At 45.3% G+C, this 11,719-nt stretch overlaps 2 protein-coding genes across 4 annotated transcripts; one reads left to right on the plus strand and one right to left on the minus strand.

Annotated features, from left to right (window-relative positions):
• Positions 1 to 972: 972 nt before the first annotated feature.
• LOC121588987 lies at positions 973 to 7,495 on the minus strand. 2 transcript variants are annotated; one of them, XM_041907489.1, is made up of 6 exons: positions 7,218 to 7,495; positions 2,655 to 3,358; positions 2,495 to 2,576; positions 2,106 to 2,415; positions 1,572 to 2,033; positions 973 to 1,488 (listed from the first exon to the last, which is right to left on the minus strand). In XM_041907489.1, exons 2-6 carry the CDS (start codon positions 3,257 to 3,259, stop codon positions 1,145 to 1,147), a joined length of 1,803 nt encoding a protein of 600 aa, XP_041763423.1. In that variant the 5' UTR covers positions 3,260 to 3,358; positions 7,218 to 7,495; the 3' UTR covers positions 973 to 1,144. The 2 variants fall into 2 exon arrangements, with proteins under 2 accessions (XP_041763423.1, XP_041763424.1); XM_041907490.1 differs by lacking the exon at positions 7,218 to 7,495 and adding an exon at positions 7,102 to 7,201.
• A 1,369-nt stretch (positions 7,496 to 8,864) lies between these two features.
• On the plus strand, positions 8,865 to 11,692 carry LOC121590259 (cartilage-associated protein-like). Of its 2 annotated transcripts, none has more exons than XM_041909745.1 (9): positions 8,865 to 9,042; positions 9,105 to 9,285; positions 9,355 to 9,983; positions 10,059 to 10,202; positions 10,280 to 10,460; positions 10,540 to 10,665; positions 10,753 to 10,895; positions 10,969 to 11,184; positions 11,280 to 11,692. In XM_041909745.1, the coding sequence occupies exons 3-9, from the start codon at positions 9,381 to 9,383 to the stop codon at positions 11,349 to 11,351; spliced, it is 1,485 nt and encodes a 494-aa protein (XP_041765679.1). In that variant the 5' UTR covers positions 8,865 to 9,042; positions 9,105 to 9,285; positions 9,355 to 9,380; the 3' UTR covers positions 11,352 to 11,692. The 2 variants fall into 2 exon arrangements, with proteins under 2 accessions (XP_041765679.1, XP_041765678.1); XM_041909744.1 differs by having other exon boundaries at positions 8,868 to 9,042; positions 11,261 to 11,689.
• The last annotated feature ends 27 nt before the right edge of the window (positions 11,693 to 11,719 follow it).

Below are 11,719 nucleotides of genomic sequence, written 5' to 3' on the forward strand. Positions count from 1 at the left end.
ATTAAACACTAATAATATTGAAAGGCACATACGGAAGCAATTCAAACAGAAGCGAGCCAAAACGGCTCAAGCACATTCGTTCTCATTTCGCCACCATTCATTCACTGTATGTTTTTAACCCGTAAAACTGCTGATTTATAAACATCATACAGTCCAAAAAGGTGTTAAGTTATGTGGGTAACGAAATCATGTCAAACTGACGGTGGGTGCCATTGGAATTCATTGGAAGTCAATGGAATTTAAGATTTGATCCCAAAAAAAAAAAAAAAGTCAACCCGATCCTAATGGTAGACAATCCCGGCCGTGGCTCCTTTTTCCATGCGGACCACCGATAGCGAACTGATGCAGCAGTGACTGAGTAGCTCAAAAAACTACGCAAAATACATCAAGCTATTATTGCAATAACGTTAAAAACTTAACAGTCTACTGCCAATTGCGCGCACATCGTACGTATTTTTTAAAAGATTAATTAATGTATTGATAATCTAACGCTTGTGTGCTTGTGATTCACTACCTTTGGATACTCAGATACGACATGCTTCCAACTAGAATCCAGTTTGGTATGTTGCTTCATGACTTGTCTTTGCTTACCGTTGTACTACTGCAATGGTGGTAACCTATCTTCTAGCTCTTGCAAAAATGCACTAAAATTAAATAGTATTTTTCCTGCTTCCTCTTGCACTTTCCTACCACAATCACATACCATTAAATGAGTAAGGGAAGGAAACAAAATTGCCCGTACAAGCAATGTTACACTTAAACAAATGTATCCTGTGGATGGACTGGAAATCTTTGTACTGCACGACATAACGCCAGACAGTAGTACTGGCGATGCACTGTTCAGATTTACATTCCCCACCGTAGATGAAATGAGATAGGTTAGATTTACAATTTGTGCTGATAGTATGTAGCCAGTGGCTATAATCGTGATAAAAAAGCGGCAAAGCTCGAAAGCTTGCTCGAAGGCTTACGTTAACGTTAAGAAAAATATAGTTTTTTTTTAATATATCCGGTGTGTAGGGCAAAAGGAGAGAGTGCGGTGGAGGGGACGGGGCAAGGTGATGATAAGAGGAGCTTCTGTTATGAGATCAATGCTTGGCGTGTGTTCGCCAACTGATCCTTAATGGAACGTCCGAAGCTTGTTCTATGCCTGACAGGTACGGTCGTGGCAGGTGGTGTCATCCTTTCTGGGATCAAGCCCACACCCGACCTCTCGTTCGACCACCGACGGGCGAGGATTACGGGTAATGCATTCCTTAGGTGCTTTTCGTTTGCGACAACCGACGATTTTCGGAGGACCAGGATGAACTACAGGCCTTACAGAGTCATCCACTCCGTTAGTGGCCGGTTGCGTTATTGTAGCGATCGGTGGAGCCACTCCGTTCATGGAATTACAGGACTGTAGCGCTACTCCACTAGCTGTTACCGAAGCAACTGTCGATGGCTGCTCCTCTCTATTAAGGAACAGCTTCTGTTTCGGCAATTTTGCTGCAGACGGAAAGGAAAGGAAAGTATAGGATAAACTATTCTTTATAGGACCATTCCACCGGATTCGAAATATGATCACTTACTGAACGATTTCTTGCGCTTCTTTTCGCTGTTTAACAGGATGCAAAAATCGCCCACATTCATCGCAGGCAAATCGGATATTTTTGAATCTAGCTCCATCATCAGTGCGTCTATGGCGAGCGGATCCAGTTCTGGCATGGCTGTGTTGCTATACAGGAAACCGGTTTGATCATCACCACCAGCAGCAACTGTAGCCGTTTTCGGCAATTTTTGGTTATCCTTTTGCATTCTTGCACCAGGAGAACGCTTCGTCTGCGGTGCATGTGCATTCGGATACATCCGGCTCATCAGTTCTTGGTACTTTTTACCCTTACAGGAACGTGTAGCACGCGGTGAGCTGCGTCCTTCGGCAGCGATTGGCTCTGTTAAGGCATTACCGCTGATGGACGGGGTCGGTGGTGCAGGCAATTCTCTGCCGACTGTTTGCGTTGCTTTCGGTGGCTTCCATGTGGGTTCTTTGTTATCTGCGGCAAAGGGAAAAAGAAATGACTCATGTTGAACATCCACCGAACAGTCACATCTTTGCGTGTACGAACCTGCTCTGGATCCGACATTCGGACCAACACACAGCTCATTCAGACTTCCCATATTGGACTCGTCTGCCAGCCGAAACACGCTCAGCAGGGGTTTGCCCTGAGCTAGCTGGACTAAGCTTTCGGCTGCCTCCAGACTCTCTCGGTTGTCCTGCACGAAGGATGGTTCAGGTCGGACCGCCGCTAAGGATAGTACATTGGTAGCATTCGGTGCCAAGGTGACTAATGGTGATGGTGTAGATGGTGTTGCTGGAACCATTGGTTGCTTGCACCACCGAAAGTTCGGATTGAGCGATAAATACTTGTTTTTGTACTGCAAACAAACAAGGCGCGTGCAATTAATTACAAACTGATCATACGAAAACCGATCTGTCACTTTAATAGGTGCGTACCTCCTTCGACAGTAGCTGGAATGGTTTCTTCTGCTCCGTAGTAAGCATCCGCCACCATTTGCCAAGTTTGATCGAGATGGCCCTGCACGTTGGGAGAGGGAAACGCTTGATAGACCAGACCAGACCAAATTCGTCGCCATCATAGTTTTAGTATACATACCGATTCTCTTCCGGAAAACGATTCTTCAGCATCGTTCGATGCCGTTTGCAGAAGATCAGGAACGCATTCATTGGACGGCGTTGCTCCTTCTTGGGCGATGCTTTGGCGCCAACGTCCTGCTCCTCTTCGCGCTCTCGCTCCTCACCAGCAGCGGCCGGCGTTTGTACGTACGCGATGCTCTGCTGCGTAAACGATTCGTAAGGCTTTTGGTCGACAGTCTGAAGCATTTGCTCCGAAGCCTTCGGCCTAGCTGTAGTAATGCCCAATTCTCCGCCAGTCTCGTTGGTGGCCACGTTGTTTGCTATGCAATGCTCAGTCTTGATTGGGACATTGTGCGAAAGTTGCCGGAATCCCACAGCCAAATCCTGTGTATCTTTTACGAACTCGGCTCGAACACAGCTTTCACGTGCAACGAGTGGAGCCGGTGCTGATGCAACGCACGTCTGGTAAGGGTAGCCACTGTTTCGGTTGGTGTAGTTTGCAATATTGTTATTGCTCGGAGGTGGCCCTTCCGGCTTATCTGCAGATTGATGTTGGATGTAGATATCAGGAAATGCCGACGCTCCATCCAGCATCGGATTCCCGTAGGCACTGTTTTGTATCATGGCTTGTATCGTGTCGATATAAGATTTATAGATTTATTGTACTACCAATTGTTCCAATCCGAAACGATGTAAAAATATACAATGTTCTGAAATAAATAGCTGCAATAAAAAAATAGATGAGATCGTTGCATGTCAAGCATACTAAAATGAGATGTGAACTACAGGTTCTTCTGGAAATGAGACAATAAATAGGGTCAAATGATTCTTTTTAATCATTCTTCTTCTTCTTCTTCTTTTGGCTCAACAACCGTTGTCGGCCAAGGCCTGCCTGTACCACTTGTGGGCTTGGCTTTCAGTGACTTATGGATTACCCATAGTAGGATAGTCAGTCCTACGTATGACGGCACGGTCCATTCGGGGCTTGAACCCATGACGGGCATGTTGTTATGTCTTACGAGTTGACAGCTGTACTACGAGACCGACGTTTTGATCATTACGTCTATTAAGAATGTTAGAATATACTAGAAGTCACACAAAGAAAGCGTAAAAGCCACCTCTGTAAGTCAACAGACCGTTATTGAGCGATCGTGTGCCGATGGAATGTGCTGAGATCGTCAGCATTTGTGAAGAAAAAGCATTCGCCACAGATTCATTCACACAGTATTGATCCTATAACCTTCTTTGAATAAAAAGATATTTTAATTTTAGCAACAACAGTAAGCACCAACTGAAAAAGATAATTGCATCGACTAGCTAATGCATTCAGTACTGGAGTTTTACACCACGAAACATACATGTTTCAAACGCTTTATTACAGTTATAAATAGTTTTTCTTGGGATATGAGCTGTGGAGTAGGGAAATACAACATGGCATTACAGAAGCTATGGGTCCATAAAATCTACATGTAACAGTTATTTATTTAAAAAAAAACAGTTACATATGATGCAGCAATTCGTAAAGCTGAAATTAAATCTCATTTTTGTCTGCTGTACGTTTCTATTATCGATGCTTGTTATTGTCGTTAATATTTAATAGACACTAGAGACCATAGTGCAATTTTACACAATCGATCAAAGTGCAGCCAATTCAAGACCCTCAAATGCACCCGAGCGGTAGATGAATATCTATAATCTTTTATTACTGAATATACAGGCTGTCCCCGAGATACACGGTTAATGGGGACCGAAAACGGCGTATCTCGAATTTCCGCGTTAGTCGAATCTCGCGATTTCCAGCCAAAATATCACTAATTTTCGTATAATGTAGTAAGTAGGGGGTGGTTTTAGCTATCTAATTAAACTTTTGAAATGGTTTCTCACATTCGATCTGAAGAGAAATTATTTAGCATTTGACAATTTATGTATCTATGACAATTTAGTACCGTGTATCTCGGGGACCGCTTTTACTACACAACAACTAATTGTCACTTTATTCTAGAGACTTAGCATTCAGTGGTCGATCGCTGAGGACACGTACGTGTATTGTCATGTACACACGCATACATACACATCCGTCCTCATCGCCATTCGTAAACACAGCGCACAACAGAGTGTATATGTGTACCGCGCACCCATACATGGAGCTAGTTACGTGTGACTGTGTGTAGATACGAATAACGCAAGTGTGCGTTTTTCTCTCCTCGAAAGGTTCGATACATGATTTGGAATTATCCGAGACCTATGCTACGACCTGTCATGTTGTGCGGATTTAAACTTTAACCAAAATATGCAACACTTACTATTTCCCTGCCCACCCGAACCACCTTCTTCAGTTGATAAAATGTACTCGTGGAAGTACGAAAAAAACCCGCGCCCTCGTCGATGACGATAAGGTTTCTTACACAGAGCAGTGATGCAAAAATACTGACAGAAAATGCATCGCAGCGTGCATGGGCAGTGTGGCCGTCGGACGCACGGCAATGTCGAGCACCGTTCTGTAAGCTGGGCCGAAAACGGTACTTCAACTTTAACTTATGCTTTTCCTTTCGGCGTGCAATAACATTCAAGGTCGCCCGCGAACACTAAATTCTTCCACCCGCTGCCATCCCCCTTTTTCCCGACCCATTCGCTTGGTGGAACGAGCCAGCTGTGTATGTGTGTGCCGTGTGCCGACTCTCAGTGCACACACGATTGTCGGGAACATCCCCCTCCCCACGATAGCGATAGATGTGGGGGAGCCAGTAAGCGCGAGAGTGAGAGTGAAAGAGTGAGAGCAACAACATAGCACACGCATTCGTTTCTAACACACATACACATACAACCCTTCATTGGACACGCACACACGTCCTCTATTTTGGGTCAGCAAACCAAAGCAACCTGTGCTCCCGCGAATCCCAAAAGGGCAGCGCGCGGAAAGCAACCGGGAACGGCTGGGCGAACCAAAACAAAAAAGATACGCGCGCGTCCTGGGGCCTGGGAAACAAAACCTGAACCGAAAGGCAAAGATTATGATGATTGGAGCTTGGCTTAGTGGCTGCTCCTTTGATATGGCGAACGCTGCTTCCTCTCCCATATCGGCCGATCGGTGTGCATTTGTTGTCGCTGCTGCAGTTTTGGCTCTTTGTTGTGGCTATGTGTGCGCTCGTGTGCAATATTCTTTGGGTATTCGCTTATGCACACATCAAAAATATATATACACATTCTCGCCTGAATGGGACAGAGCTGCATCAACACTGTCACCGTTTTATTACTTATTTCGCATGTTTTTGTTGTTGTTGGGTAGTATGAACGATACTAGAAGGGATAATAGGGAGACGAAGTTTGCAATTTTATTGCGTATGCAATATAAACGGATTGCATCGAGTTGAAAAGTGCAACTGCGATCGGTCGAAGTGGAATCGTTTATTGGATTTTTATGTCTATTTTTATGGAGCCGTTTTCGGACGTACTCCATGCTCCACCAAAAATGCCAAGCAAATTAAGATAAGAATTTAAATAATAATAATAAAAGCATAGCAACTATAACATCTTGTCGATAGTGTATTTTAAAGTAAAAAAATATATATATAAAAAACACCTCGATCTGCACTCGTCATTTGTGCGAGCGCGTATAATTGTAATTTACTTTTGTGGCGCAAAGCGCAAAACATTTTCGATATTACACGCGATTATTTGAACCGCGAGATACGCGCGCAGCATACGCGTATGCGGCCGCTTTTCGCCTGTATGGGTGACCGTGATCGCACACTACAGTATTATACCGACGACACAACACGGCAGCAATATTTGTGCCCGCCGTCTCTGTGTGAATCACGGTCAGCGTCTAACTAACGAACGATTCCGCTTTTTTTATATTAATTTTTGATACAAAAAAAACCCACACACTATCACAGAACAATGTTATGCTGTGCTGCACTCCCATTCGGTCGGGTTGACACGCACGCAAATTAGGAGACTTCCTCCTCTACCTCCCAACCATATCCCGTGACATTTCGATGTGTGTGTGTGTAGGGGGAGGTGGGGCGAAAGATGAAAACGCAAGGTTATGTTATGCATTGGGCTAAACATGCGTAACCTCCTTCCCCACCAAGCGGTGGCGGCGATCGACATTTGGTAATCCATTTTCACTCTCGCTCACCTTCCCTTTTCTTCGTCAAGCAATTGTAAGCATTCCGATTTTTTTTTCAGCATCAATTCACTCTTATCAACTTTTCAGCAGCAAAGCAGAAAAGAGAAGGAAAAAAGGAGGACGCTACGTACATGCAACACTACAAGAAAGGATCATCGAAGTAGGTGAGAAAATGCACAAGGAAAATGGAACAAGTGACACTTTTTGTTCACTGTCCGATGCACCGTGTGCTTGTCTGTCGGTGCGTTACACCCCACTAAACCACCCGATAGAATTCCGAATTCTTTTGCACTAACTACCAGCCACCTTGCGAGCGACCAAAAAAAAAACCCACCCCTATCATAAAACTGCACACACCACAGCCGCGTGCGTGACGTCAACACAGTTTCACGGTAGTTTCAGGTTGTGTGGCACGGCTTTTTCGGTCGTATGAAAATTGTAACCAAGTACCTTGTACGCTGGAACCGATGACAGAAGTGCCTAAGAAGTAACAGTTTTCCATCAAAAACAACGCTGCACGATTTCCACACGCACTCGTCACTCAGAATAAATGGATGTCACGCACCACACACACTCGGGAAAGAAAGCACCACCAACCGTGCCGAAGTGCTGATGGCCAGAGCGCTGGTTGAACAATAACGATGCAGCGCCAACCGCGACACCACTGCACTTGGATGAAATTTTCGCCGATGTGTGCTGGCACTCACACACCGCCACCACAGCCATCGAACATATGACAGTATGTGTGTGTATGTGTGTGTGTGTATGTGTGTGTACGTGAGTGTGTGTGTGTGTGCAAGGGCAAGGAAAGGTTCAAGTGGATTTTTGCACCGGTAGAAAGGGCTATTGCGTGCGAAAAAATCGCAAAGCTGTCCCTTCGGCGACACTTTACGAATTGTGAAAATAATTAAAGGCAGCAAATCTTTAAACTAAAACAAAAAAATCGCAGTTGTACCCTGAGTTACGTTCGTACGTTTATTTTTTCGGTTTTCCTCAAGCCCTCAACTGCGACTCAACTCGCGACTGTAAACGCACCACCGTGGTCACCACCAACACCACCAAACACGCAGTATGCACCCTTTGCGCTATGCTTGCGCACCCCTTGCGTGCCACCTACACGCCGTATAAACAACATGTAACGCACGGGGGAAAATCAGCTGAAAGTTTGCGTAGTGTTAGTGCAAGGGTGGCTGTTTGCAACAAACACACGCATCACGCGCGCTTCTCTGCGGACTGTGCGGTTGCTAACACGTGTGGTTTTGTAGCCCCAGAAATGGGAATCGGTGTTCGCTCTCTCGCACCCTCGCATTTCATCCTCTCTGTCTTTCTCTCTTTCTCGTTTCTCAAGATCTTTACCTTCCAGCTCCATTCATGAAATCGAAATGGGAGTTGTTTGTGTTATTTTACAAAAAAAAAAATACTTCTCATTTAAAAGATATAAAAAGTTTAAAAACTGTGAAACATATTACCGTTTTTATTCCCCTATTTATTTAGAGAACGACGGATAGAAGCAACAAACGGCAGCGCCGTGATAACGTGACGTCATATTTTTGTTCAGCGACAGTTTGCTTGCCAATCGAATAAAGGGATGGACATTTAGCAAAAGTTATCACAGAAAATTGCCATTCCAGGGGTGATTGTTGATTTTACGTCGTAGATCGCACATAAATCTAGCATATCCGCCAGACGCGATACTGTCGATTTGTTAGCCGGGCGATGAAAATTTTCCAATTTATGTGTTCGTTCGGTTGGCGAGAATTTTTAGATTCCTCAAGGTCATAAAAACTTATATGAATTGATTTCTCCATCATTGCTTGCCAACTAAAGCGAACTTTTCAAGCAGCACAGTTGTTTCCAACATGGGTTGGATGGGACCACAAGATGGGCAAAAGTTTTTCGTCCAATTTCCATAAATCTTAATTTTATTTCAAATGCATCCCGTCGTAAAAAAAACTTCTGTTCCTCCCCAAATCCATAGCCGGGAGATGCGGTTTGGTTCAAGCAATCAATAAATCCGATTGTTTGCGCGTCAACACAACCAGTCAACCGTCAGCGAAGAACACGGCAGTGTACATTTTTCCTCCAAAAGAGCGAACACAGAAACACTTGCGTTTGTTTATACAGAGCATGTGGAAGCATTGCGCTGCGCGTACGTGCTTGGAAGGGCTAACGACGGCAAGAATATTGTCCACACAGCATGCCTTATCGATCAACCCAACGATCGCGACAAAAGGGAAGCGAATACCAGCGTGCTGGTATTGGTGTGTGCTTGAGCGTAAGCATAAAACCGGAGCATCACGTTACGATCGGCATGAAACGATGCTGCTGCTGCTGCAGCTTCAGCTATTGTCTTCTCTTTCTAGCCGCTTTTCGGCCAGAGCACGGTGTACGGTCGCACAGGAAGTGATTGCGTGAGGTTCTGCTGCTGAAGTGCAGAGTGTTTGATGTCTGAGTCTAGACGAAAGAAGTGCCAACAGTCTGCAGCCAAGCCAAGAATAGCAAACTGAAACAACAGCGGGTGAGTTGAATGTGCAAATGCCTCCAGAAATTGAGCATTTAGAACAAAACCTGTACACTTGCCCGGCAGCTTTCCCCCGGTCGGCGAACTCGGCGATGATCGTCTACGTGGAAGAGATGATGATATCACGCAGGCGCTGGAATTGGATGCTGCTTTTTATCGGCTGCTGTTGCTTGGTTACGCTCGCCGTAGCCCAAACGCAGGAATCCGATGCAACGTCAGCATCGGCAGAAGGGACCGACACCACCGCGACTGCTTCCTCCGCCGTAATAGAGGACACGGAGCGAACAGTGTACAGCGACCCACCGGACACACCGGAAGATGGCAGCAGCTTCATCGACCAGTACGAGCAGGGCGTGCAGGCGTACCTCACGAACGAGTGGGAAGACTGTGTGTACTTTCTCGAGCGCGCACTGGAGGGCTACCGGACGTACTACGAGTCGGTGGCAAACTGTCGCATGGAGTGCGAGTACGCCGCGCGCGACGTCAAGCATCGGGGCGAGTTCCTGCACGGCACCAACGTAGACAATCTGCAGCACTACGAGCTGATTCTGCGCCGAACGCTCTGCCTGTCCAAGTGTGCCCGTCGGTATGCGATCTATCGGTACCTTCCGTTCAGCGAAGACTTCGACGGACACTACATGGATGTATTTCAGGAGCTGAAGGTGTACCCCTATCTGTACGCGTGCTACGTTAAGGTCGGTAGAGATAAGGAAGAGATATCTAAGCGAAATTTGAGGAAATGTTTTTCTCGTTTTGTTTTGTTCTTTCAGTCAAACCGTGTAACGCTGGCAGCATCGGCCGCCTATACGTATCTGGTGAAACATCCAGAGAATACAGTGATGAAGAAAAATTTCGAAGAAGCAATCGAAATGCCCGGAATCGATCGGGACGAGATCCACGATCTCGAGGAGAAGGTACTCAGATTCCATCCGTTAGTAATGATTCGCAATGTCAGCGCAAATTCGAGCTCTTCCTTCCGATTTCGTTGCAGAAATTCGTCGAACTGCTTATCGGAGGCATCGTCGACGAGCAGGAAAACAACTGGGAGCGTGCGATCGAACAGCTCGAGAGCTCCATCAAACAGTTCATCTTCGACGAGAACCAATGCCGCGCCTTTTGCGAGGGTGAATTTGATCACGGTTTCCTGCCCGACTTTATCACTGCGATCGGAAGTGAGTTCCGTTGCAGGCCTTAGCACGTTTCGCAGACTCAGCTCACGATATCTAACGTTGTCTTGCTCGTTCGTTGCAGATCATTTTACGTATGCGCTGCAGTGCAAACGGAACTGTACCTCGAACATGGGTATGGTGCGTGGGAAATACTACGACAATCTGTTCCCCCGTCACTATCAACATCTGCAGAAAGCTTACTATCACGGTACGATGCAACAATGATATGGAATATGGTAAAGAATTTTAAAATAAGCATAATAATGCACTCCCTCTCCTGTCGAATGCTTTACAGTAAAACGATACGAAGAATCGTACCGGGCCGGTATGAGCTATTTGCTGTTCCACGCAGATGATTTCGATATGCCGGAAGCACTGAAAACGATCGAAGCGGAAGCCAAGGGTTCAGTGACAGCCAACTTCTTCAAGGCTCGACGGGTTGGTGTCTTTCGCTGTGTGTTGACTTGTTGGCGATGAGTGGAAATAATACTTCCCGATATGTCCCTTGCAGGAAGCGGTCGAGTACAATGATCGGCTACAGTACGAGGAAAAGCTGGCACGTTTCATAAAGCAAGAGTTTGATCTGCTGGAAAATGTGGCCGGTTCGAATGCCGAGCTGGATGATGCAGAGTTTGAAGATGAAGACACGGTGGACACAATGGAAGGTAACAGAGTGGATGAGGAGGGCGACACGCTAGAGCAAAACGATCAAAAAGAGCTCGAAGAGGTATGCACAGGTGGTTGGAAGGGAAACATAACCTGGCACTAAGTTTGTTCGTTTTTTTCCTTATCAACCGTTTAAGGATACTCAACCACCTGTAGATGGCAGCAATGAGCTTTATCCAGCAGAAACTATCGGGTATAACGATCACGACGAGCTGTAGGAGAGGCTGAACGAGATCCAATCATCCTTTAGAGGCGGTTAGTCATCCGCCCGCTGTGCCATAAAGGTGTCTTCTAGTAGATCTAAACATTGAAACTCACCTCTCACACATATACACTGTCTTTTTTAAAATTACAATAAGCTAAGCAATAAATAAACGAACAAAACTGAAAAGAGAGCTCCACACCAAAAAGGGAAACAAAAGACAAGATGAAGTCTTTGCAATCGATTTGTTTTTGGTTTGTTATTTGTTTCTTTTTATTCCGGTTTTTTTGTTTTTAATAATGCTTTACATAGATCAAACATATCTAAACTTTGGAAAATGTACCATTTCAAATATATATAATATATGTATATATGTATAATAATATAATGTATC

The sequence above is a fragment of the Anopheles merus genome, chromosome 2R (genome assembly GCF_017562075.2).
Source record: "Anopheles merus strain MAF chromosome 2R, AmerM5.1, whole genome shotgun sequence".
In the NCBI taxonomy this organism is placed as follows: Eukaryota; Metazoa; Arthropoda; class Insecta; order Diptera; family Culicidae; genus Anopheles; species Anopheles merus.

Bases quoted from the DNA above. Each gene is read 5' to 3' on its own strand.
- LOC121588987 (XM_041907489.1), bottom strand. From the start codon at position 3,259: ATGATACAAAACAGTGCCTACGGGAATCCGATGCTGGATGGAGCGTCG. The intron at 2,416-2,494 runs GTACGCACCTAT...GTTTGTTTGCAG, and splicing joins TCCAGCTACTGTCGAAGGAG to TACAAAAACAAGTATTTATC. The intron at 2,034-2,105 runs GTTCGTACACGC...CCTTTGCCGCAG, and splicing joins GAATGTCGGATCCAGAGCAG to ATAACAAAGAACCCACATGG.
- LOC121590259 (XM_041909744.1), top strand. From the start codon at position 9,381: ATGATCGTCTACGTGGAAGAGATGATGATATCACGCAGGCGCTGGAAT. The intron at 10,203-10,279 runs GTACTCAGATTC...ATTTCGTTGCAG, and splicing joins TCCACGATCTCGAGGAGAAG to AAATTCGTCGAACTGCTTAT. The intron at 10,461-10,539 runs GTGAGTTCCGTT...CGTTCGTTGCAG, and splicing joins CTTTATCACTGCGATCGGAA to ATCATTTTACGTATGCGCTG.